The sequence below is a fragment of the Thalassophryne amazonica genome, chromosome 4 (assembly GCF_902500255.1).
Source record: "Thalassophryne amazonica chromosome 4, fThaAma1.1, whole genome shotgun sequence".
Classification (NCBI taxonomy): Eukaryota; Metazoa; Chordata; class Actinopteri; order Batrachoidiformes; family Batrachoididae; genus Thalassophryne; species Thalassophryne amazonica.
This window is the reverse complement of record NC_047106.1, coordinates 127,742,287-127,765,627: the sequence shown is the minus strand read 5'-3', so window position 1 is coordinate 127,765,627 and position 23,341 is coordinate 127,742,287. Positions and strand designations below refer to the sequence as shown.

General features: G+C 41.0%; 1 protein-coding gene across 1 annotated transcript; it reads right to left on the bottom strand.

The window, feature by feature from the left end:
* Positions 1 to 8,088: 8,088 nt before the first annotated feature.
* Positions 8,089 to 15,889, bottom strand: LOC117509032 (2-oxoisovalerate dehydrogenase subunit alpha, mitochondrial-like). Its single transcript, XM_034168847.1, is given in 11 exon segments — positions 8,089 to 8,213; positions 8,216 to 8,251; positions 8,343 to 8,355; positions 8,357 to 8,439; positions 8,442 to 8,549; positions 8,660 to 8,728; positions 8,731 to 8,820; positions 10,653 to 10,761; positions 10,845 to 10,931; positions 11,021 to 11,197; positions 15,645 to 15,889. Coding segments are annotated over 11 exon segments (975 nt in total). The 5' UTR covers positions 15,723 to 15,889.
* Positions 15,890 to 23,341: the final 7,452 nt, after the last annotated feature.

Sequence of the window (23,341 nt, the reverse complement as noted above, 5' to 3'; positions counted from 1 at the left end):
GTATTTTATCGAACTGTCTGCCCCCATCCCCCTGTGTGACCCCCCAGTCGCCACTGTGGAGTCCTTTTGCTCCATGGGGATCACCATCACACAAGACCTCAAGTGGGAGCTGAACGTCAGCTCCATCATCAAGAGAGCAAAGCAGAGGATGTGCTTTCTGCGACAGCTGAGGAAGTTCAACCTGCCAAAAACAACAATGGTGAACTTCTACACTGCCATCATTGAGTCCATCCTCTCCTCTTCCATCACCGTCTGGAACACTGCTGCCACTGCTAAGGACAGGAGCAGACTGCAGCAAATCATATGTGCAGCAGAGAAGGTAACTGAATGCAGTCTGCCATCCCAACAGAACCTGTATGTCTCCAGGGCCCTGAGACGAGCAAGGAAGACTGTGGCCGATCCCTCCCACTCAGGTCACAAACTTTTTGTCATCTTCCCCTCTGGCAAGGGGCTGAGGCCCATCAAACCTCAAGACAAAAACAGCTTCCTTCCATCTGCAGCTGGCCTCATAAACAATGCGAGAGACCCCCACTTACTGTGCCTCCCTCTGCCACAACCATAAAGCACAGATTTTTGGTCATCCCTACATTGAAAGGTACTGTACATGTGTACTCCAATCAGCTGTCTTTGCACTGCTACTGCAGTGCCTTTCCAGGCAAGCAGTCAGACGCACCAAAAGGAGAACTTTCTGTGTCTCTCTACGGTCAACTCAGGTCATACAAACTCCCATTGCTGTCCCCATCAATTAAAATTAGCAGCCACAGCTTTCAACAGAAAGCATCAGAATCTGACATCTGCTCCGCAGATTTTGCCTACCATAAACATATTGGGACATCACAATTCCAAAGGTATTTGTTCATGAAATACTGTCCATTCACACAATCCATTGGTGCTGTAAAAACTCCTAAAAAAAAAAAAAAATCCTGTTCTCACCAGATAGCACTGCTGAATCCAAAGTGTCATTAAAAAACGGGATTTTTGTGAGACAGCAGCTTAACTCAGGCACTGTGCTGAGGTGGTATTACATAAGTTATAACAAAACTGTGGATATGTATGACATAAAAACCTCCAAAATTAATCACACAAAATAAATCTCATGGCAGACAACCAAATCATGTAAAAATTATGACTCAAATCCTGGCCCCACTGAATAACGAAGGATGAATAATGAGCCACGTAGCATGTTTTTTGGTATGAGTCAACAACCGTGGAAGAATAGTGGCTCTGAGAGGGTCTGAGAGGCAGAATATTTGGCTAACAAGGCTCATCTCTCAGCGTGCCATTAATTTGAAGAAGTTCAAAATTTAGCAACAGCAGCGTGGGGCAGTTTGTGTATGAGGTACTACGAGGACAAACAAGAATTGTAGAGGCATGTTTGTAGTGAGGATGAGGCTGTTAATAGCCCATTATCTGAGCACCTGGCGGCTACGAGGACAGAACAGGCTATTTTGGGTCAGCCCTCTTGCGCACTACAATTACACCTGCTTTGTGTGCCGGACACTCAAGGGTGTAATTTAGAACTAGAAATTGGGGGGGACAAAGTGCGAGGCGCGCAGGGCCGAAGGTCATAGGCTGGGGGTCTGGGGGCCGCTTTAGGCCCCCAGAAGCCAACGGTTTCTAGATAAGCTAAGATGCATTCTGAGCATCCAGAACAGTAATTTTAATGTTTTGAGAAGACCATAAAGTGGACACCATTTTACTTATGCAATTTGAAAGTGTGGATATAAGTACTTTATTCTGAGAATAGCCAGAATTGATTTTATTAAAATCCTGGTGTAAACAAGGTATCACCACAGGTGCAGAACTCGAAAAGAATGATAGATTGAGTTTTCATTAAAAAAAACAACTGTAATGTGGTAAAATGTATTCATAAATATGAAAGAACAGGCTCTTAATAATTATTAACTATCACATACTGTATTTTTTTTCTCAAGATTTGTTTTTGCATAAGTTTGAAAAAACAACAGATCATAAGTTTAGGATAAATGACTTGTGAATTTAATTTTCGAAGTGGCACTAATAACAACACTCATACTGAACATAATTTCACTTGCATAGACTGATTTTGGAGATCAAAAATAATTGCAGAGGGGCTTTCTGAGGTCCCAGATAGATTTTCTGATTTCCTTTACTAACTTTCAGAATTTAGTAAATTAGCATATGGTCCATTGATACTTATGTGTAGACACTAGTCCCTAGAGGCAACTACACTCAACAAAAATATAAACGCAACACTTTTGGTTTTGCCCCATTTTGTATGAGATGAACTCAAAAATCTAAAACTTTTTCCACATACACAATATCACCATTTCCCTCAAATACTGTTCACAAACCAGTCTAAATCTGTGATAGTGAGCACTTCTCCTTTGCTGAGATAATCCATCCCACCTCACAGGTGTGCCATATCAAGATGCTGATTAGACACCATGATTAGTGCACAGGTGTGCCTTAGACAGTCCACAATAAAAGGCCACTCTGAAAGGTGCAGTTTTGTTTTATTGGGGGGGATACCAGTCAGTATCTGGTGTGACCATCATTTGCCTCATGCACTGCAACACATCTCCTTCGCATAGAGTTGATCAGGTTGTCAATTGTGGCCTGCGGAATGTTGGTCCACTCCTCTTCAATGGGTGCGAAGTTGCTGGATATTGGCAGGAACTGGTACACGCTGTCGTATACGCCGGTCCAGAGCATCCCAAACATGCTCAATGGGTAACATGTCCGGTGAGTATTGCCGGCCATGCAAGAACTGGGACATTTTCAGCTTCCAAGAATTGTGTCAGATCCTTGCAACATGGGGCCGTGCATTATCCTGCTGCAACATGAGGTGATGTTCTTGGATGTATGGCACAACAATGGCCTCAGGATCTCGTCACGGTATCTCTGTGCATTCAAAATGCCATCAATAAAATGCACCTGTGTTCTTCGTCCATAACAGACGCCTGCCCATACCATAACCCCACCGCCACCATGGGCCACTCGATCCACAACACTGACATCAGAAAACCGCTCACCCACACGACGCCACACATGCTGTCTGCCATCTGCCCTGGACAGTGTGAACCGGGATTCATCTGTGAAGAGAACACCTCTCCAACGTGCCAAACGCCAGCGAATGTGAGCATTTGCCCACTCAAGTCGGTTACGACGACGAACTGGAGTCAGGTCGAGACCCCGATGAGGATGACGAGCATGCAGATGAGCTTCCCTGAGAAGTTTCTGACAGTTTGTGCAGAAATTCTTTGGTTATGCAAACCGATTGTTTCAGCAGCTGTCCGAATGGCTGGTCTCAGACGATCTTGGAGGTGAACATGCTGGATGTGGAGGTCCTGGGCTGGTGTGGTTACACGTGGTCTGCGGTAGTGAGGCTGGTTGGATGTACTGCCAAATTCTCTGAAACGCCTTTGGAGACGGCTTATGGTAGAGAAATGAACATTCAATACACGAGCAAAAGCTCTGGTTGACATTCCTGCTGTCAGCATGCCAATTGCACGCTTCCTCAAATCTTGCGACAGCTGTGGCATTGTGCTGTGTGATAAAACTGCACCTTTCAGAGTGGCCTTTTATTGTGGGCAGTCTAAGGCACACCTGTGCACTAATCATGGTGTCTAATCAGCATCTTGATATGGCACACCTGTGAGGTGGGATGGATTATCTCAGCAAAGGAGAAGTGCTCACTATCACAGATTTAGATGGTTTGTGAACAATATTTGAGGGAAATGGTGATATTGTGTATGTGGAAAAAGTTTTAGATCTTTGAGTTCATCTCATACAAAATGGGAGCAAAACCAAAGGTGTTGCGTTTATATTTTTGCTGAGTGTATTTTGGTTTCAAATCTGGGCAAAATGCAGTCCCCAGAAAAGTCAGAATGTGACAAACAAGAAACAGGTGTTAAACAAGTCAATGCTGCTAAAAATACAAACATTGCAGAAACAAAGATACTAGTCTGACATGGTTTGCACATAAGACTGGCATAGCATGTTTTCAGTACACACACATATGTCAGAAGGTGGGGGGGACATACCATATTCGTGTCCCCCCGGTTGAAAAGGTGGGGGGACATGGTCCCCACCCAATCCCCCACCAAATTGCGAAACATGCGGACGCTGTAATATAAATAATTATTTTGGTAGCAGATTAATACTTTTCTGTCAGAGCTTGAATGTTGAGAACACCTCTAAATCGCTTCCGGAATCACAGAGGACATTTCATTTGGAGCTTTTTTCTCTCGTCTGCTCGTGCGCTGAGGTGGAGAGAGAGCTGGGTGAACACGTAGAACTGCTGCATTTAATGACTGGAGCACAGGCGAACAGCAGCCTGGTGCATGGATATGACACCGTCCAGACTGTACAACGAGCGTCTTTATGGACTGCGTTTTAAAAATGTGACAACATATTGAATGTATGCTGTGAATTGAAAACCCACACTTTAAAAGGGAACAAGTGGTGGGAGGGATGGAGGTTTGGACCAAACCCATGCCTCACATGCACCAACGTCACGTTACATGGCGCTACATGGATCATATGTGGCTTGACATGGATCATATGTGGCAACACGAGCCAATCGAGGCCTGGACGGGGCTCAAATGACAGGTCAGTCGTGGCTCACTAGAGGGCTGATATGTGGCACATGTGAGGTACAGAGAGGTACATAGTGGCGCCTTAGCAGCAGATACGTGATGGCTTAAAATGTGGGTCATTCTTTGAATAATCACTGACACACCCATGAGTGGCTCATTATTCATGGCTTATTATTCAGTGGGACCGAGGCTTCAGTTGTTTGCATCCCATTGCTTTGGCTTTGACAGTCTCATTTATGTCATGTACAGTGGGGCCAAAAAGTATTTAGTCAGCCCCTGATTGTGCAAGTTCTCCTACTTAGAAAGATGAGAGAGGTCTGTAATTTTCATCATAGGTACACTTCAACCATGAGAGACAAAATGAGAAAAAAAAAATCCAGAAATCACATTGTAGAAAATAAGTATTTGGTCACCCACAAACAAGCAAGATTTCTGGCTCTCACAGACCTGTAACTTCTTTAAGAAGCTCTTCTGTCCTCCACCTGTTACCTCTTTTAATGGCATCTGTTGGAACTCGTTATCTGTATAAAAGACACCTATACACAGCCTCAAACAGTCAGACTCCAAACTCAACCATGGCCAAGACCAAAGAGTTGTCGAAGGACCCAGAAGAACATTGTAGATATGCACCAGGCTGGGGAGAGTGAATCTACAATAGTCAACCAGGTTGGTGTGAATAAATCAACTGTGGGAGCAATTGTAAGAAAATGGAAGACATACAAGACCACTGATAATCTCCCTCGATCTGGGCTCCACGCAAGATGTCATCCTGTGGGGGTCAAATGATCATGAGAACGGTGAACAAACATCCCAGAACTACACAGACGGACCTGATTGAATGACCTGCAGAGAGCTGGGACCAAAGTAACAAAGGCTACACACTATGCAGAGAGGGACTCAAATCCTGCAGTGCCAGGCGTGTCCCACTGCTTAAGCCAGTACATGTCCAGGCTCGTCTGAAGTTTGCCAGAGAGCATATGGATGATCCAGAAGAGGACTGGGAGAATATCATGTGTTCCGATGAAACCAAAATAGAACATTTTGGTAAAAAACTCAACTTGTCATGTTTGGAGGAAGAAGAATGATGAGCTGCATCCCAAGAACACCATATCCACTGTGTAGCATGGGGGTGGAAACATTATGCTTTGGGCCGTTTTCTGCAAAGGGGACAGGGCAAACTGATCCGTGTTAAGGGAAGAATGAACAGGGCCATGTATCGGGAGATCTTAAGCCAAAATCTCTTTCCATCAGTGAGAGCATTGAAGATGCAACGTGGCTGGGTCTTCCAGCATGAAAATGATCCCAAACACACCGCTCAGACAACAAAGGAGTGGCTCCGTAAAAAGAATTTCCAGGTCCTGGAGTGGCCTAGCCAGTCTCCAGACCTCAAACCTATGGACAATTTGTGGAGGGAGTTGAAGGTCCGTGTTGCCCAGTGACAGCCCCAAAACATCACTGCTCTAGACGAGATCTGCATGGAGGAATGGGCCAAAATACCAGCTACAGTGTGTGCAAACCTGGTGAAGACTTACAGGAAACGTTTGACCTCTGTCACTGCCAACAAAGATTATGTTACAAAGTACTGAGTTGAATTTTTGTAATTGACCAAATACTTATTTTCCACCATAATTTACAAATAAATTCTTTAAAAATCCTACAATGTGATTTTCTGGATTTTTTTTTCTCATTTTGTCTCTCATAGATGAAGTGTACCTATGATGAAAATTACAAACCTCTCTCATCTTTCTAAGTAGGAGAACCTGCACAATCAGGGACTGACTAATACTTTTTGTGCCCCACTGTACATATGTTTTCACTTGAGTCTAAACAGCATAATTTTGGAAATTTTAATATGAAGAAGACTGAATTATATTACCGTCCGCCAAGGAGGTTATGTTTTCGGTTGCGTCGATTGTTTGTTGTCTGGTTAGTTGGATTGTTAGCAGGATTACTCAAAAAATCCTCAACTGATTTCAATGAAATTTTTACCAGGGGTGTATCTTGGCCTAACTTAGAAGTCATTAAATTTTGGTAATGATCCGGAACACGATCCGGATCCAGTAATTTTTTAAGGATTCTTTATCATTGCAGGATAGGGCCAATTTCAACATTTTTGCATCTAACTTCATGAAGACGGGTCACAAAGGCTGAACAAAAATTAAGTTACGAGACACCAATAATTTAGCATTTGTTTCTCCTCATTGAATAAACTTGTTATTAGAAATAAAAAAAATGTCAGTTCATGCAGTTTCTCATTATGAATACATTGCTGAAGATCTAAGGTTTAACCTTCTGGGGCTGACGTCGTCGTATACAATGGCTGAGACCAAGCTTTACTAAATTATAAATAACTTTTAATGAGATAGAAACTTTTTTTTTTTGCTGAAAAGTTAACTTCACGGACTTTCGAGCCACCGTCCACCATCTTTGTACTCCTCATAGAAGCTGTGTGATGATGGAGCAGTGTGAGTGTCCAATCGGAATTTTTTTCACCGTCGCATTGGTTTTCCAAAATCCAATCGTAGGGGAGATTCACCTCACGTGACACCCCAAATATTGTTTTTAGGAGTGATGTGTTATTAGCTGGCCCGTTTGAATAGCCCCCTGACTGCTCCAATGCACCCTGTGCCATTACGCACAGCGAAAGTGAAAGGTGAGCAGACGGAGAGCATCGCATACAATCTCACGTGCTCAAACAGTGTATGAGAATCAGGACTGCTCGACTAGTTTTCCTGTGAATGTTCCTGGATAAGCCTGTGGCAAGCTCTCTCGCTCCAGCGTAAAGCACCGTTTACCATATCAATGGAGCGGGCCTCCTCAAACTGAATGAGCATCGAAGTGTGAATGTTGCTTTCAGAGCAGGAAAGAACAACACAGTCAACTTCATATTAAAGGTTGTTGATGTGTCCTTTGTGTAATAGCAGACAGAAATTGCTTTGAAATGAAGACAACAAAACGCATAGACCATTTGGTATATATTGTTCAAAATGTGCATTTGGGTTTGTTTGAACCTTTTTGTTGTAAGTCTTTGAAACAAGAGCCCAAATTACCTTTATAAAGTGTCAAACAGTGTTTATTATAGTTTGCTGTGTGTTTTGAATAAATGTGAGTGGAAAATTATTTGCCGCTTTACTTTTTCCTTTCTTATTTCTGATTGTAAACCTTTATAACACTTATAAAACACAACTATAGCATATATATTTTGAAAGTACAGGTTGTCCTGATAAACAGAAACACAAAACTTGATTGTGGGATGCAGGGAGAGCTGTTAACAGCAATAATAAACATTTATGCCAGGCGAGTGAACTGTCCAAAAAATGCCCTCGGACCCCAGAGGGGTTAACCACTGAATCTGAAACATGACAGTAGATGCGTGAAACGACGTGGAATAAGTCTCTTTGCCAAAGGGTAATTCCATGTGACGTCAGGGACCCTATGGCCTTGGCGGAGGATTGCGCTCTTCGAGTGCTTCTAGTTTTTTCTATAAAATTGATGTAATTTTACTGTATCACAAATCAACGAGTACACACCTGTAGGTCATGGCCTCGATGAGGACAGGCTGATTCTCTGCCACAGCTCTGCGGCGAGCTTCTTTTGTAGCATTGTACACAGCAAACACATCATTGCCATCACACGGATTGACAACATGCCATAACCTGGACCACGGGCAGCTGTTCAGGAAAAAGGACAAAAAGCACGTTTCTTAAGAGTAGCTCTCAATCTCAAAATGAATACGTCTTAAACCACATAATGGCTGCTTACCAATGCCATCACCATCGGTACTGCTCATTAGTGGGTGTAGAGATGGCATAGCCATTGTTGCGGCAGAAGAATATTATTGGACATTCAAGAGTGGCGGAAAGTTGAAACCGGCATGTGTGTCCCCTTCACTGGCTGCTCCCTCTCCAAAATAACAGATAACAATGCGGTTGATGTTTTCTCTCTTTACTGCATATGCAGCACCAGCAGCTGAAATAAACACACAGTAGAGGATCAACATTACACAATATACAGAGACCATACCTACAATGACCCCGTACAACTGGTTTATGAACATGTAATGTGCAATACAAACTCACCTTGAGGAATCTGCGTGGCTAGAGTAGAGGAGATGGTGACAAAGTTCAGCTCTTTGCTGCCATAGTGCACGGCATCTGCCGGCCTTTGCCAAGGTCATCTGCATTGCCGTAGCACTGAGCCATTGAACAATCCAGAGGAAAACCTCGAAGCATCAACACTCCTGCAGAGACAGACAGCACTCAGCCTTAAACAAAATTGTGTGGTTCTTTGAGACTTTACAAATGAGTACAATACTTCAAGTGTCAATGAATGTAATCGAAAACTACGGTCACTACCAATATATGAAGTTGTTATTTAAATAAATATTTACTGTTATAGCAATATTTGCATTCTGACCCGTAAATTTCAGACCAAATTTCAAGTCAGTTCAATGTCATTTGTGCAGATTTGCTGAGACAGGAGTCGGTATTTGCTCAAGTAAATCGAGCAACTCACAAATATTTGAAAGACATAGATTACAGTGAACCCTCCAACAGTGACCCACCACAAACACTAAACTATTCAAAATGGCACATTTTATGTGAGCCTGCTATGTCACATAATCAGGTTTTTTTAAAATATTATATCCTGTCTTGGATTGGATTAAAAACTGTTCCAAGAATAGACTGATATAGTTTGCAGTTAGTGTTAAAGTCTGGATAACATAAATACATTCCACTGTGTAATTACTAATGAATTATTACCTAATGCACCCCTGCACGCATGCTATTGTTATCATGCCTGTGTGCATGTGAGAGAGCGAGAGAGAGAGAGAGAGAGAGAGAGAGAGAACTAAAAGACAACTGGACGTATATTTTTTTTTCCCACCAAACGGTCCGAATATTACTTGGGTTAGTGTCTGCAGATGATTAACATTTGGAACAGATAGCTCAGTGGATAAGGAGCTGGCCTGGCAAGTCTAGGGTCTAGGTAGAATATGCAGTCTAGGGTTTGAATCCCACTCATGTTACCGTCTATGTCCTTGGACAAGACACTTAACCTGCATTGCCTCAGTCCATCAGCTGTAAAAATGGATACCAGCCTCAGCTGGGAAACAAAATGTGAGGCATCACTGTAAAGCGGTTTGATCATCTGCTCGACAGAAATGCAGTCCTTCTATTGGTAAAAGTTAAGCAAAACATATCCCAAAACACATTTACCATAATATTTCTGCTACCAGTGTGGCTACAGATTTGATCAAAAGCTCATACTGATCAGTAACATACCGGTATTTGTGATCAACTGGTATTAGTGACTTCAGGATGAGTATAGTTAAAAGAAACAAACAAAACCCCTTACTTGACTGTGTGGACCCTGAAAGCTCACTGCATGTATTGCTGGCAGTAAGTATTCATAACATAAATGTCTGTCTCAGTGTGGAGATCATAGAGAGTATGCATCAGCCCTCTGACGCCTTTGAATGGGTTAGCCAGTAAGTCAACTACCGCAACCTAATCAAATCACAGATCATAAAAACCTTAAGCTTGGCTAATTAACAAGTATCTGACATGAAATCCAGTTGACTGAATTTGCTTGCAAGCAAATAATGCATAACGTGTTCATTAGATAATTATGTAAAATCAGTCTGTTTTTAATTCCTTATATGTTTTAAAAGTGCTTCCAAAAACAGCACACATGTAAAATTCACATTCATTCAACGCTCTATATGAACAGAAAATTACCTTCCATCAATTTTTTTTTCCTGTTCTACTGAAAAACCGTCGTTATACTTACTGCAAAGCAACACCATGACTCAGTAAATGAATGAAGCATTGATTGACATCATGGGACTGTGGACACAAAGCTGCTCGACAGGTTTGAAGAGCCGTGTTTGAGTTATATCATGGCTCACACTAGCAACATTGTCACGTGTCATTTTCAAAGCCGACAAGAAAATTAATCTAACAAACAAATAGTACCTTGGATACAGTTGAAAATGTATACTCTGAAAGGTTACAAGAAACTGTTACAGCTGGTAACATAATCAAGAACTACATGCTGTCTGATTCTTACCAGCTTCTCTATATTGGCCGAAGACTAAATCGTTGGGGTCAAGAGCAGAAGCACTGCCAATATGTGTCCCTTCCTCACCATAATTAGTCATGTAGAAAGAGATTCGACCCTACAGCAGAAACCAAACAAATACTGTGTTACATATTTAGCTATTCTGACATGAAACCACAAAGCACATGAGGAAAGACTTACTTGTCTCTGAGATTCATATAGAATGCGATCCATTGTATTCAGGATTGTCATCTTCTGGTAAAAGTTTAAAACAGTTTCTTTGGAAAGCTATACAGAAGAGAAAAACATGACCAAAGAATAAGTATTTGTCTTAGAACACCAGCCCTTCAACAATATCATCAGTAAGAACCCTGTACCTGAGGGTCTTGAGACGGGTTGACGATGTTGCCCTGCCTGTCCATCACCCGATACACTGGGATACCAGAGATGACATTGGGCTGAATGAACTCAAGGTTATCCACAAATTCAGCCGATGCTCCAGGGAACTGAGGCTTTTCCGCTGTGGAGTCAAAAGGCTGCTGCTGATGTACAGCCTGAAATTTTAAAAGGCAACTGATATTTACAGTAACTTAGTCATCACTAAAACCCCTGGCAAAAATTATGGAATCACCGACCTCGGAGGATGTTCATTTAGTTGTTTAATTTTGTAGAAAAAAAGCAGATTACAGACATGACACAAAACTAAAGTCATTTCAAATGGCAACTTTCGGGCTTTAAGAAACACTATAAGAAATCAGGAAAAAAAAATTGTGGCAGTCAGTAACAGTTACTTTTTTAGACCAAGCAGAGGGAAAAAAATATGGACTCACTCAATTCTGAGGAAAAAATTATGGAATCACCCTGTAAATTTTCATCCCCAAAACTAACACCTGCATCAAATCAGATCTGCTCGTTAGTCTGCATCTAAAAAGGAGTGATCACACCTTGGAGAGCTGTTGCACCAAGTGGACTGACATGAATCATGGCTCCAACACGAGAGATGTCAATTGAAACAAAGGAGAGGATTATCAAACTCTTAAAAGAGGGTAAATCACCACACAATGTTCCAAAAGATGTTGGTTGTTCAGTCAGCTGTGTCTAAACTCTGGACCAAATACAAACAACATGGGAAGGTTGTTAAAGGCAAACATACTGGTAGACCAAGGAAGACATCAAAGCGTCAAGACAGAAAACTTAAAGCAATATGTCTCAAAAATCGAAAATGCACAACAAAACAAATGATGAACGAATGGGAGGAAACTGGAGTCAACATCTGTGAACAAAATGTAAGAAACCGCATAAAGGAAAAGCTAAACGAAAGCCATCATTAACACCTAAACAGAAAAAACAAGGTTACAATGGGCTAAGGAAAAGCAATCGTGGACTGTGGATGACTGGATGAAAGTCATATTCAGTGATGAATCTCAAATCTGCATTGGGCAAGGTGATGATGCTGAACGTTTGTTTGGTGCCGTTCCAATGAGATTTATAAAGATGACTGCCTGAAGAGAACATGTAAATTTCCACAGTCATTGATGATATGGGGCTGCATGTCAGGTAAAGGCACTGGGGAGATGGCTGTCATTACATCATCAATAAATGCACACGTTTACGTTGATATTTTGGACACTTTCCTTATCCCATCAATTGAAAGGATGTTTGGGGATGATGAAATCATTTTTCAAGATGATAATGCATCTTGCCATAGAGCAAAAACTGTGAAAACATTCCTTGCAAAAAGACACATAGGGTCAATGTCATGGCCTGCAAATAGTCCGGATCTTAATCCAATTGAAAATCTTTGGTGGAAGTTGAAGAAAAAGGCTCCAACCTGCAAAGCTGATCTGGGAACAGCAATCAGAGAAAGTTGGAGCCAGATTGATGAAGAGTACTGTTTGTCACTCATTAAGTCCATGCCTCAGAGACTGCAAGCTGTTATAAAAGCCAGAGGTGGTGCAACAAAATAATAGTGATGTGTTGGAGCGTTCTTTTGTTTTTCATGATTCCATAATTTTTTCCGCAGAATTGAGTGATTCCATATTTTTTTCCCTCTGCTTGGTCTAAAAAAGTAACCGTTACTGACTGCCACAATTTTTTTTCCTGATTTCTTATAGTGTTTCTTAAAGCCAGAAAGTTGCCATTTGAAATGACTTTAGTTTTGTGTCATGTCTGTGATCTTCTTTTTTTCTACAAAATTAAACAACTGAATGAACATCCTCCGAAGCCAGTGATTCTATAATTTTTGCCAGGGGTTGTATATAATATGAATCATAACTTCCAATAAGAGCTCCCAGAGGGAAAACTGGAGCTGTCCTTTTGAGACTTTTCTATGGTAGGACTGGGCAATATAGTAAAAAATATCATGATTATTTAACCCCCTATACCAATCGCTATTTATCATGATATATATAACTTTAATAATGTTACCATTTTAAAGAATATCCTGAAGAAACTAGAGCTTTCATAAACATAACTGTATTTTATTTTTGGGAAACAGTTGAAAATGCTAAAGAAATGAATATCATGATTATTATTACTACTACTACTACTACTACTACTACTACAACTATTGTTGTTGTAGCAATATTTTTAAACCAGAATAGACAACATATATCCACTTCAGGTCAATAACATCGAGGTCATTCCACAGAAAAAAAGACAAAGGTATTTCAACTTATCTGTGAAAGGTGGTATAAATAAAATTGATTTACTAGTTACACATAAGACTGCCCTCAGTTTTTATTCCTGAGGCGCATAAAAATGATGGGGAATGTCAGAGGTACAACTTTATAAGTACAATGTTTGCTGTTAATGAGCATGTGAAGTAGTACGGCCCTAAACAATCCATCTGAGAATTTAAAAATAAAACAATTTAAAAATGTAAATAAAAAATACAACTGCAAAAATCAATCACCTTTATCAAACATAAGACAAGGCACTTCACACTTTTTGCTGTTAAAAACATTATCAGACATACAGTCTATGCACACAACTGTTATTTTCTTTTGGCCGAAGCTTTACCTACATCCTACAATAGGCATTTTCATCTCTCTTTTTTATTGGTGTGTTTTAGTGTGAAGCAAACTGAGCATTTTCTGCCCATTTGCATGATTGTCTCATTTTGAGGCCCAATATTAGTTACCCAGTGGTCCTTTTAGGACACCTGCTTTACAGCTGCAGCAGGTTTTCTCTATCATCTGTTTGTTTCAACTGGCATCATAATGCAACAATTTTGAATAACGAGCCAGATCAATGAATCCCTCCACATAGTTTTAGACAAACGCCAAAAACTCTCAAAACATATCCACGTCACTGACAGACTTTCAAATGTGTGTGTGTGTGTTTTTTTTTTTATATATATATTAAACACGAGAGAAAGAACATAAGAGCCACAGGCAGACAAGCGATATGACTAACATACATCATGGCGAACAAATAGGCATCATTCCAAACAGTTAACATAACAAAAGACATAACACAGACATTAGCATAAGCAAAGACTGACCCGAGGAGTAAGAGAGGGTGTATTGTAAACTGAAGTTCTTTACTAGGTTTATTGTCTTTATTGCTTTTTTGTTTGGTATGTTATTTAAAGTTTTAATATAGGTGTTGATTTCAATTATCCATAGTCTGAGAAGGGGTTTAGATTGACTGAATTTAGCTTTGTGTATATGATATTTGCCAAGTAATATATAGGTTTATTAGAAATGGTATATTTTCATTTTTATATTCAAAGGAGGTTATTACATTATGATTGGCTACTTTAATTCTGTGATTGATTTATTATAAATGAGTAACTCCAGATTAAGCCCAATATCTCTTGTGAACTTACACTCATAGAATAGATCTATTATTGACTCTTCTTTATTACAAAAGCAACATTTGGGATCTACATCTGTAAATGTGGATATAAGCAGATTTGTCAGGTAAATGCGATGTAAAATTTTCCAGTGTAGTTCTCTAATTTTATTATAAATACAATATTGGAAAGGATTTAGTCATATGTGTTTCCAGTTTACATGGCTGTATTGAGAGCTCCAATAGGACTTGCAGGTAGGTATATTGTTATTAAAATTTGGAATTGTATTTCTAATGTGCTTATTGGTGCATTTTTGGCAATTGAATGGAATCCTATTGATCATTATTGAGCCTAGGGTATACTGAATTTCCTTTTTCTCATGTGGCTTCATCAATTCTTTCAGTCCACTAGGAATACTTTTCATAACATAGTTAAATTCTTTGAGCGTTATTGGAAATTGAAGTGTTCTTAAAAAACATTTCATACGGAAATATTTGACCTGGATTGTCAAGAAACAAAATTTTGCTCTATCCATTTAGACATAAAAGTGTTTGATTCCGTACAGTGATGTTCTCATTATTCCATATAATACATGCGTGTGGTGAAAATTTGTGCTTGCACAGTTTCCATGCTGAAAGAGCTTGTTGACAGAAAGCGCACAATTTCAAGAGGTGTTTAGTGACATTAAAGTTACACTGCAGTAGGAATCGAATACCTCCAAGCTTTTCAAAAATATTGTTGGGAATAAGATACCACAAAGAGTCAGGGTTTCCAATACATTTTTGATCCATCAAACGCGTTTTTGTTTTGTCTCCTCCTGCAAACAAGTGACATTTTACGGAAGTGTTTTTTTCCTCACGCCCCCTACCATCATCCAATCAGCACCAAGCTAACGCTAACTAAAACACTAGCTTACCGACTAGCTAAACATGCAAACTGCACAATTGCAAGCTTTAAGGTATCATTTTACTTTAAAGTAATATTAATTGTCATCAATATACGTCAAATCTGTAAGGCTCCACCGGACAACAAACGTTTATATAGTGGTTATGGCGACAACTAAAATAACTACCATGCTAGCATGAAGTCAAAGTCATCGCGATAAGCTGTAAAGTCAATGTCATGAACGCTTTTTTTTTTCTCTCTTCACGCTCAACATAATATAACCACTTAAATGTTACACTTCAGACTTTGTAACTCACGCTGACTCTGAAGCCTCTGCGAAGCAGCCTGGACGCCTTGAGTCCTGCTGTCAGACATATTCCATACATTTTGTTCATGCTCCTCAGAGCTGCTCTTTAGCTTAACACTTTCTGTGGAATTTAACAATATTAGTATATTTCTGTAATTCCAAGCAAGCGCTCAACGTTAAACACGATAAAGCCCTCACACTGTGAGCTTTCTGTCCCAAACAACAGCACCAGTGCCAAGTCAGCGAGTGTCACACAACACGGTATCCGAGCCGACCTTTCAAAATAAGAGTAGAATCGCGCCGTTCGACGATTCCTCCTCATCAAACAATTCTCTATAATGTTCAATCAATTTCAATCAATCAATTTTATTTATATAGCGCCAAATCACAACAAACAGTTGCCCCAAGGCGCTTTATATTGTAAGACAAGGCCATACAATAATTACGTAAAAACCCCAATGGTCAAAACGACCATTGGGGGGAAGCATGTATAAAGTGAATAAAATTGGTCCTAGCACAGAACCTTGTTGAACTCCATAATTAACCTTAATCTGTGAAGAAGATTCCCCATTTACATGAACAAATTGTAATCTATTAGATAAATATGATTCAAACCACCGCAGCGCAGTGCCTTTAATACCTATGGCATGCTCTAATCTCTGTAATAAAATTTTATGGTCCAGCCATGTGTTTGAGACAGATAAGACAACCAACAAAGACATATTGTATATCCATACAATTTGGTCACAGTGCGTTTTAAGCACATGTAATCTGAAGGTAAACTCAGTTTGTTGAGTGTGAAGTTAGTTTCCGGTGTGATTGCCCGTCTGATCAGTCCCCCTACCATCACTGTGCACGCGTCACTTCGGAGCAGACGATTAGTCTACGCACACTGCAGTCTGATCAGTCTCCCCAATAATTAGTTGTGTTATATCAATAAATTAAAGCAAAATAAACAAAGACGCCATAGTGTTGTCAGAGTGTTCCATGACGGAAACCACAAAATTGCCGACACACATCCAAAATGTCCTTGGAACTATCTGATCCTAACCTAACTGCTTTTCAAAATGGCCGACGGACATCCAAAATGTCCTTGTATTTGATGATCTTAACCTAACTGCTTTTTATAGCTGTCTAATTGATCAGATCAAAGTATTCACATTTATTTGGAACAGAATGGGAACAACATGATGGAACACTCTGATTTGTTGCAGCACGACATACAACATATGCCATAAAATTTTTACATACCACCTTGAACGTGGCGTGAGCACGACACCCGCTTATATCCGCCTACCTCACTTCACGTTGCAGCCAATCACATAGCCACTAATTCACAACAGGCTAAGGACCGCCCACACTGGGCCCGGTGTTGACTCAGGAATAAAAGTTAGTGCAGAAGAAGAATCCAGGCTCTTTCTCCAGATGTTGCAAGTGATTTGTTCAAAGACCCCAGCGCTGCTAGATGACTCTCTGTTATCAGTGTAGACACCTTTCAATACAACATCTAAATTTTGAAGTCCATTTTCTGTCCAATTAGAGATCACTCACCACATAAAAGAACCTAACAGTGTTTAATGTTTTTTGTACTCTACTTGTAATCTTAAAAGGCATTTTTTTAAATTTAACCCGATTAGTCTCATTGAGATTGAGATCTATTTTACAAGGGAGACCTGGACAATTCTAAAGTTTCCAATAAGCCATTTCGGAGTCTCGGGTGATGAACTGCATTGTGGGAGAGGTCAGAGTTCACAAGTACTAAACACAGTCAATGCCTATGAGTGGCTATTTAAATCCAAGTAATTTCTCTCTCTGTTTACCAGTACTTTGTGTCTGGTGCCAGCAGCCGGGGTAATTCCAGCTCCAATACACCATATTCTGAGCCCCCATGAGGCCTTGCGTGAATTATGGGTGAGACTTCTGGTATGAACCGGAACCGGCATTTGTTTACATGTTAACTGTTTGTGCTAAAACACTTTCTGTGAGGGTTAGAGACGTACAACAGCTGTCACAGCTCAAACGAGACATTACAATCCCGTTGTCTTCAAATGTAGAGAGGCTGGAGGACGACATGAAGAAGTGGACTAAGATAACATACGGTAGCATTTTTAGCTACTTTCTTAGCTCTCCCTTTGGACAGGGAAGCAATGGATGATCTGAAAAGCTCTGAGATGTATCAGGACCTGCACAGTAATGAGCCCGGTCCTGTTCTGTTAAAAGATGTTTTGGGACACAACTTATTGACCTTAAAGCAGACATAGAGGCCAGCAGAAGCTTTAAAGACCCTGATCTCCGAGCTTGGGTTTGAGTTTCAGCATCAGGTGAAATACAGACAGCAGGGTGTTCATGCAGCGCAGGTCAAGGCAGATCTCCAGGTGGGTAACTTTTGTTAATTGACAGAATATATGTGAGCCTTCATTAAATAAACTCTAAGCCATATTTTTACATCCCTCCAGGTTCATTTAACAGTGATGTGTCTGTGGTTATGGACACCAGCTGAGTTCAAGTTCAAATTGATTTGCCATTTGCAGTATTAAAATCACATTGGAAAAAGGGTGCAAGGAGCTCAAAGTGCACTAGCAAGACATACACAAAAAAATAAAAAGACTAAAACAAAAAACCATAAAAACAATGAAGCCACTGAGCACCTGAAGTTGGATATTTCATTTGACAAAGTCTTTACAGACACACGAAACACTTCCAGAATTTCTACTTTTCTCACATGCTTCCAACATTAGTGGATGAATTTGTTGCTAAGAAGGTTCTGCTCTGCCCCAAATATCTAAACCTTTTAAAAATAGTCATCACTGTGTGTGTTACAGACCACAAAAGGGCACTGTATGAAGGAAAATAAAGGAGGATGGAAATGAGACACTTTCAGTTTATTTTTTGTTTTCAATACATTTTCAATACGTTCCAATTATATATATAAAAAAAACATCTGTGTTATGTACATGTCACCATTTTTTCCACCTTAAGTGTCACAAATAAACATGATTATTCCAGAGGGGCAAACAGCCACTAAATACTTAACTGTGTTATTTGCATAATAGTGTCTGTATGACTCACGTCGTGAATCCAGGTTTTTTAGCTTTTTGTAAAACTGTCTCTGTGCAGTCCGTTACACAGGTTGTTTGCAACATGCTCTTTAAAAACGTTTGGTACTGTTGCTTTTATTGTTTCATGAGGCAACCACACAGTGAGATCCTTCATGTGTTCACACATAATATCTACCCACAGTCCCACTGTGCTGCTGACCTGACCTTGTGATATTTTAAATTGGTGTGCCAAATCAGCCATGACAAAGTTTTGTCTTGGTTTCATCAAAGTTATTAGAATTTGGGCCACAAGTGGCATTGATGGTAAAGTGTTTGAAATTCTCTGAGTGGAATCTCTGCATACAGACGAGAGTCTGCATCACTCTCTAAGATGCAGTCATCTACAGGGTGTGGCGGTCCTGGTGGTGGTGGATACATATCACATGATGGTGTGCCCTTTTGAACAGGTGTGATCCTCCATCCCTGGGTCCAAAATGATGACTTCCTCACCCTGGTCTATCTCAATCTTGTTCATCTGAGGGCAGCAATACTACTTCTTTGTCTTTCGGCTGTTCCCGTTAGGGGTCGCCACAGCAGATCAATCGTTTCCATCTCACCCTGTCCTCTGTATCTTCCTCTGTCACACCAACCACCTGCATGTCCTCTCTCAGCACATCCATGAACCTCCTCTATGGTCTCCCTCTTCTCCTCCTGCCTGGTGGCTCCATCCTCAGCATCCTTCTCCCTATATACCCTGGGTCCCTCCTCTGCACATGTCCAAGCCATCTCAATCTCGCCTCTCTGACTTTGGCTCCAAACCATCCCACCTGAGCTGTCCCTCTGATATGTTCATTCCTAATCTTGTCCATTCTTGTCACTCCCAAAGAGAACCTCAACATCTTCAGCTCTGCCTCCTGTCTTTTTGTTAGTGCCACTGTCTCTAAACCATACAACATAGCTGGTCTCACTACTGTTTTGTAAACTTTCCCCTTCACCCTTGCTGATATTCTTCGGTCACAAATCACTCCTGCCACCTTTCTCCACCCACTCCACCCTGCCTGCACTCTCTTCTTCACCTCTCTACCACACTCTCCATTACTTTGGACAGTTGACCCCAAATACCCTTACCAAAAAGTAGTATATGCAAGTATGTTTCAAGTATACTTCTAGTTTACTTTTTATATACTTATAAGTACTATTTTTTGGTAAGGGTATTTAAACTCATCTACTTTCACCACTTCTGCTCCTTGTAACTGCACTATTCCACTGGGCTCCCTCTCATTCACACACATGTACTCAGTCTTGCTTCTACTGACTTTCATTCCCCTTCTCTTCAAAGCATATCTCCACTTCTCCAGACTAGACGCAACTTGCTCTCTACTCTCACTACAGATCACAATGTCATCTGCAAACATCATAGTCCATGGGGACTCCTGTCTGATCTCATCCGTCAACCTGTCCATCACCACTGCAAACAAGAAAGGACTCAGAGCTGATCCTTGGTGTAATCCCACCTCCACCTTGAATGAGTCTGTCATTCCGACTGCGCATCTCACCGCTGTCACACTATTCTTGTACATGTCCTGTACTACCCTAACATACTTCTCTGCCACTCCAGACTTCCTCATACAATACCACAACTCTTCTCTTGGCACTCTATCATAAGCTTTTTCTAAGTCCACAAACACACAATGTAACTCTTTCTGTCCTTCTCTGTACTTTTCCAACAGTATTCTCAGAGCAAACATTGCATCTGTAGTGCTGTTTCTCAGCATGAAACCATATTGCTGCTCACAGATCTTCACCTGTTTTCTAAGCCTAGGTTCTACTACTCTTTCCCATAACTTCACACTGTGGCTGATCAGCTTTATGCCTGTGTAGTTACTGCAGCTCTGCACATCACCCTTGTTCTTGAAAATAGGAACCAGCACACTTCATCTCCACTCCTCAGGCATGCTCTCACTTTCCAAGATTTTATTAAACAATCTGGTTAGAAACTCTACTGCCATCTCTCCTAGACATTTCCATGCCTCCACTGGAATGTCATCTGGACCGACTGCCTTTCCACTCTTCATCCTTTTCATAGCAGCCCTCACTTCTTCCTTGTTAATCTCTTGTACTTCCTGATTTACTCTCACTACATCATCCAGCCTTTTCTCTCGCTCATTTTCTTTATTCATCAACTCTTCAAAATATTCCCTCCACCTTCTCAGCACACACTCCTCACTTGTCAGCACATTACCATCTGCATCTTTTACCACCCTAACCTGCTGCACATCCTTTCTAGCTCTGTCCCTTTGTCTGGCCAATCGGTACAAGTCGTTTTCTCCTTCCTTACTATTCAACTTCTTGTACAGCTCGCAATATGCCTTTTCCTTTGCTTTTGCCACTTCTCTTTTCGCCTTACGCCGCATCTCCTTGTACTCCTGTCTACTTTCATCTCTCCGACTATCCCAAAACTTTTTCGCCAACCTCTTTCTCCTTATGCTTTCCTGGACCTCTTCATTCCACCACCAAGTCTCCTTGTCTTCCTTCCACTGTCCAGATGTCATACCCAGTACTGTCTTAGCTGTCTCCCTCACCACATCTGCAGTACTTTTCCAGTTGTCCAAAATTGCTTCCCCTCCAACCAGTGCTTCTCTCATCTGCTCGCTAAATTTCACACACATCTTCCTCCTTCAGCTTCCACCATCTGATCCTTTGTTGAGCTCTCACTCTCTTCTTCTTCTTTACCTCTAAAGTCATCCTACAAACAACCATCCTGTGCTGTCTAGTGACACTCTCTCCTGCTACCACCTTACAGTCTGTGATTTCTTTTAGCTTGCATCTCCTATAAAAATGTAGTCCACCTGTGTGCACCTTCCTCCACTCTTATATGTTACCCTGTGCTCCTCCCTTTTCTTAAAGTAGGTATTCACCACAGCCATTTCCATCCTTTTTGCAAAATCAACTACCATCTGTCCTTCCCCATTCCTATCCTTGATACCATATCTACCCATTACTTCCTCATCACCTCTGTTCCCTTCACCAACATGCCCATTGAAGTCTGCTCCTATCACCACTGCTTAACCTCCAACACACTTTTAACATACTCTTCCTTTAAAATGACCCCAACACCATTTCTCTTCCTGTCCTCACCATGGTACAACAACTTGTACCCACCGCCGATGCTCCTGCTCTTACTTCCCTTCCACTTGGTCTCTTGCACACACAATATGTCTACCTTTCTCCTCTCCATCATATCAGCCGTCTCCCTTTACCAGTCATACTACCAACATTCAAAGTCCCCACTCTCATTTCCACCCTTCTAGTTTTCTCCCGCTGTTCATGGCAACGTACTGCATTGTTGAATGTTTTATGTCTGTACTGAAATTATGGCATTTTTAGGTTCATACTGACCAGCAGTCCAAATGCACATTAACTGTTCAGAAAAGGGTAACACGTTGTTGCTAATGATTAACATTACAGTGTTGTGTCCTCCAGACACATGAAATCATACCTGTTATTCTGCTGACGCTGCTGTCAATCATCTTTATCTTCTCCGGTGGTCCGTCACATCCCGACCACAAACTAAGACATCCCTCTGTGGGCTTTTTGTCAACAAAGTGAAAAGAGCACACGTATAATCTTCATGCACACCCTTCTGGGTTCCTCATCCTTTGGTCAGTGGTGGAAACTCTCTTAGTCTGGCTGCATGTTCAAAACATTGCTGTTGTAGTCGCAGATTTAACTTTGGTTGTTAGTACCGCAAACAGTGCAACATGGTCCCAAGTTGCGCAAGGACATTTTTAAAAGCTATGAGAGCTGATCATCATTTAGAAAAGAAGACAATAAACTTTCAAATAAACCGGTCCGGGAAACAAAAACCACTATTAAACAATGGTTCACTGCTACTTCTGATGTCTAACAGGATGTTGCACCCATAATCACTTCTACAGCAGCACCCCCAGGAATAAGGTGGATAGTGTATCTTAAAGTTAAAAAGCTCATAGTTGGATCTTGGTATCAAGATGCCATCTGACCCAGACCCTTCCTCTCGATGCTCTTAGCTGAGTGTTGCACAGGGTCCGAAGTGTTTACTTTGAAAGAATTAATGTTCAAAGCAGGTCCAGATGCCAGGATACCCCAGCTAGGAATAATGAAATAGGACTCCGGTTCTATTTTGTGGGTTTTCTTCTCTGAACTTGGGTCATGATTAAGCGAGACACCTGGGGGCATTCGTATTGTGTTGCTAGAATAAGGATTAGAATAAGAAAGAACTTTATTAATTCCTGAGGGAATTATTTTGCCAGAGTGCCGAAACAGTAAACATTGCTTTTTTTTTTGGGGGGGGGGGGGGGGGGTATTCTTGGACTGGCACAAGACAGATGAAAGCAAAAGCATTTTGCCAAGAATGTTTTCATTAATCAAGAACAAAAGTTGGAGGTTTGAAGATTATCAGATACCGTCATAGTTTTGACCATAAACGATGCCAGGTCGTGATCTGGTGGCATTATTCCTGCACACATTACCACATTGCGCAGCTGCTGTGAAAATAACAACAAAACAAAAAAAACACCCACGGGATTTGAACCTGCACTTTCCAAAAGCTGTGATTGCCAGCCAGAAACTTTACAACTGAGCTACCATTGCTGTCCTCTAAAAGGTACGGGGAAAATGCCTGATATCA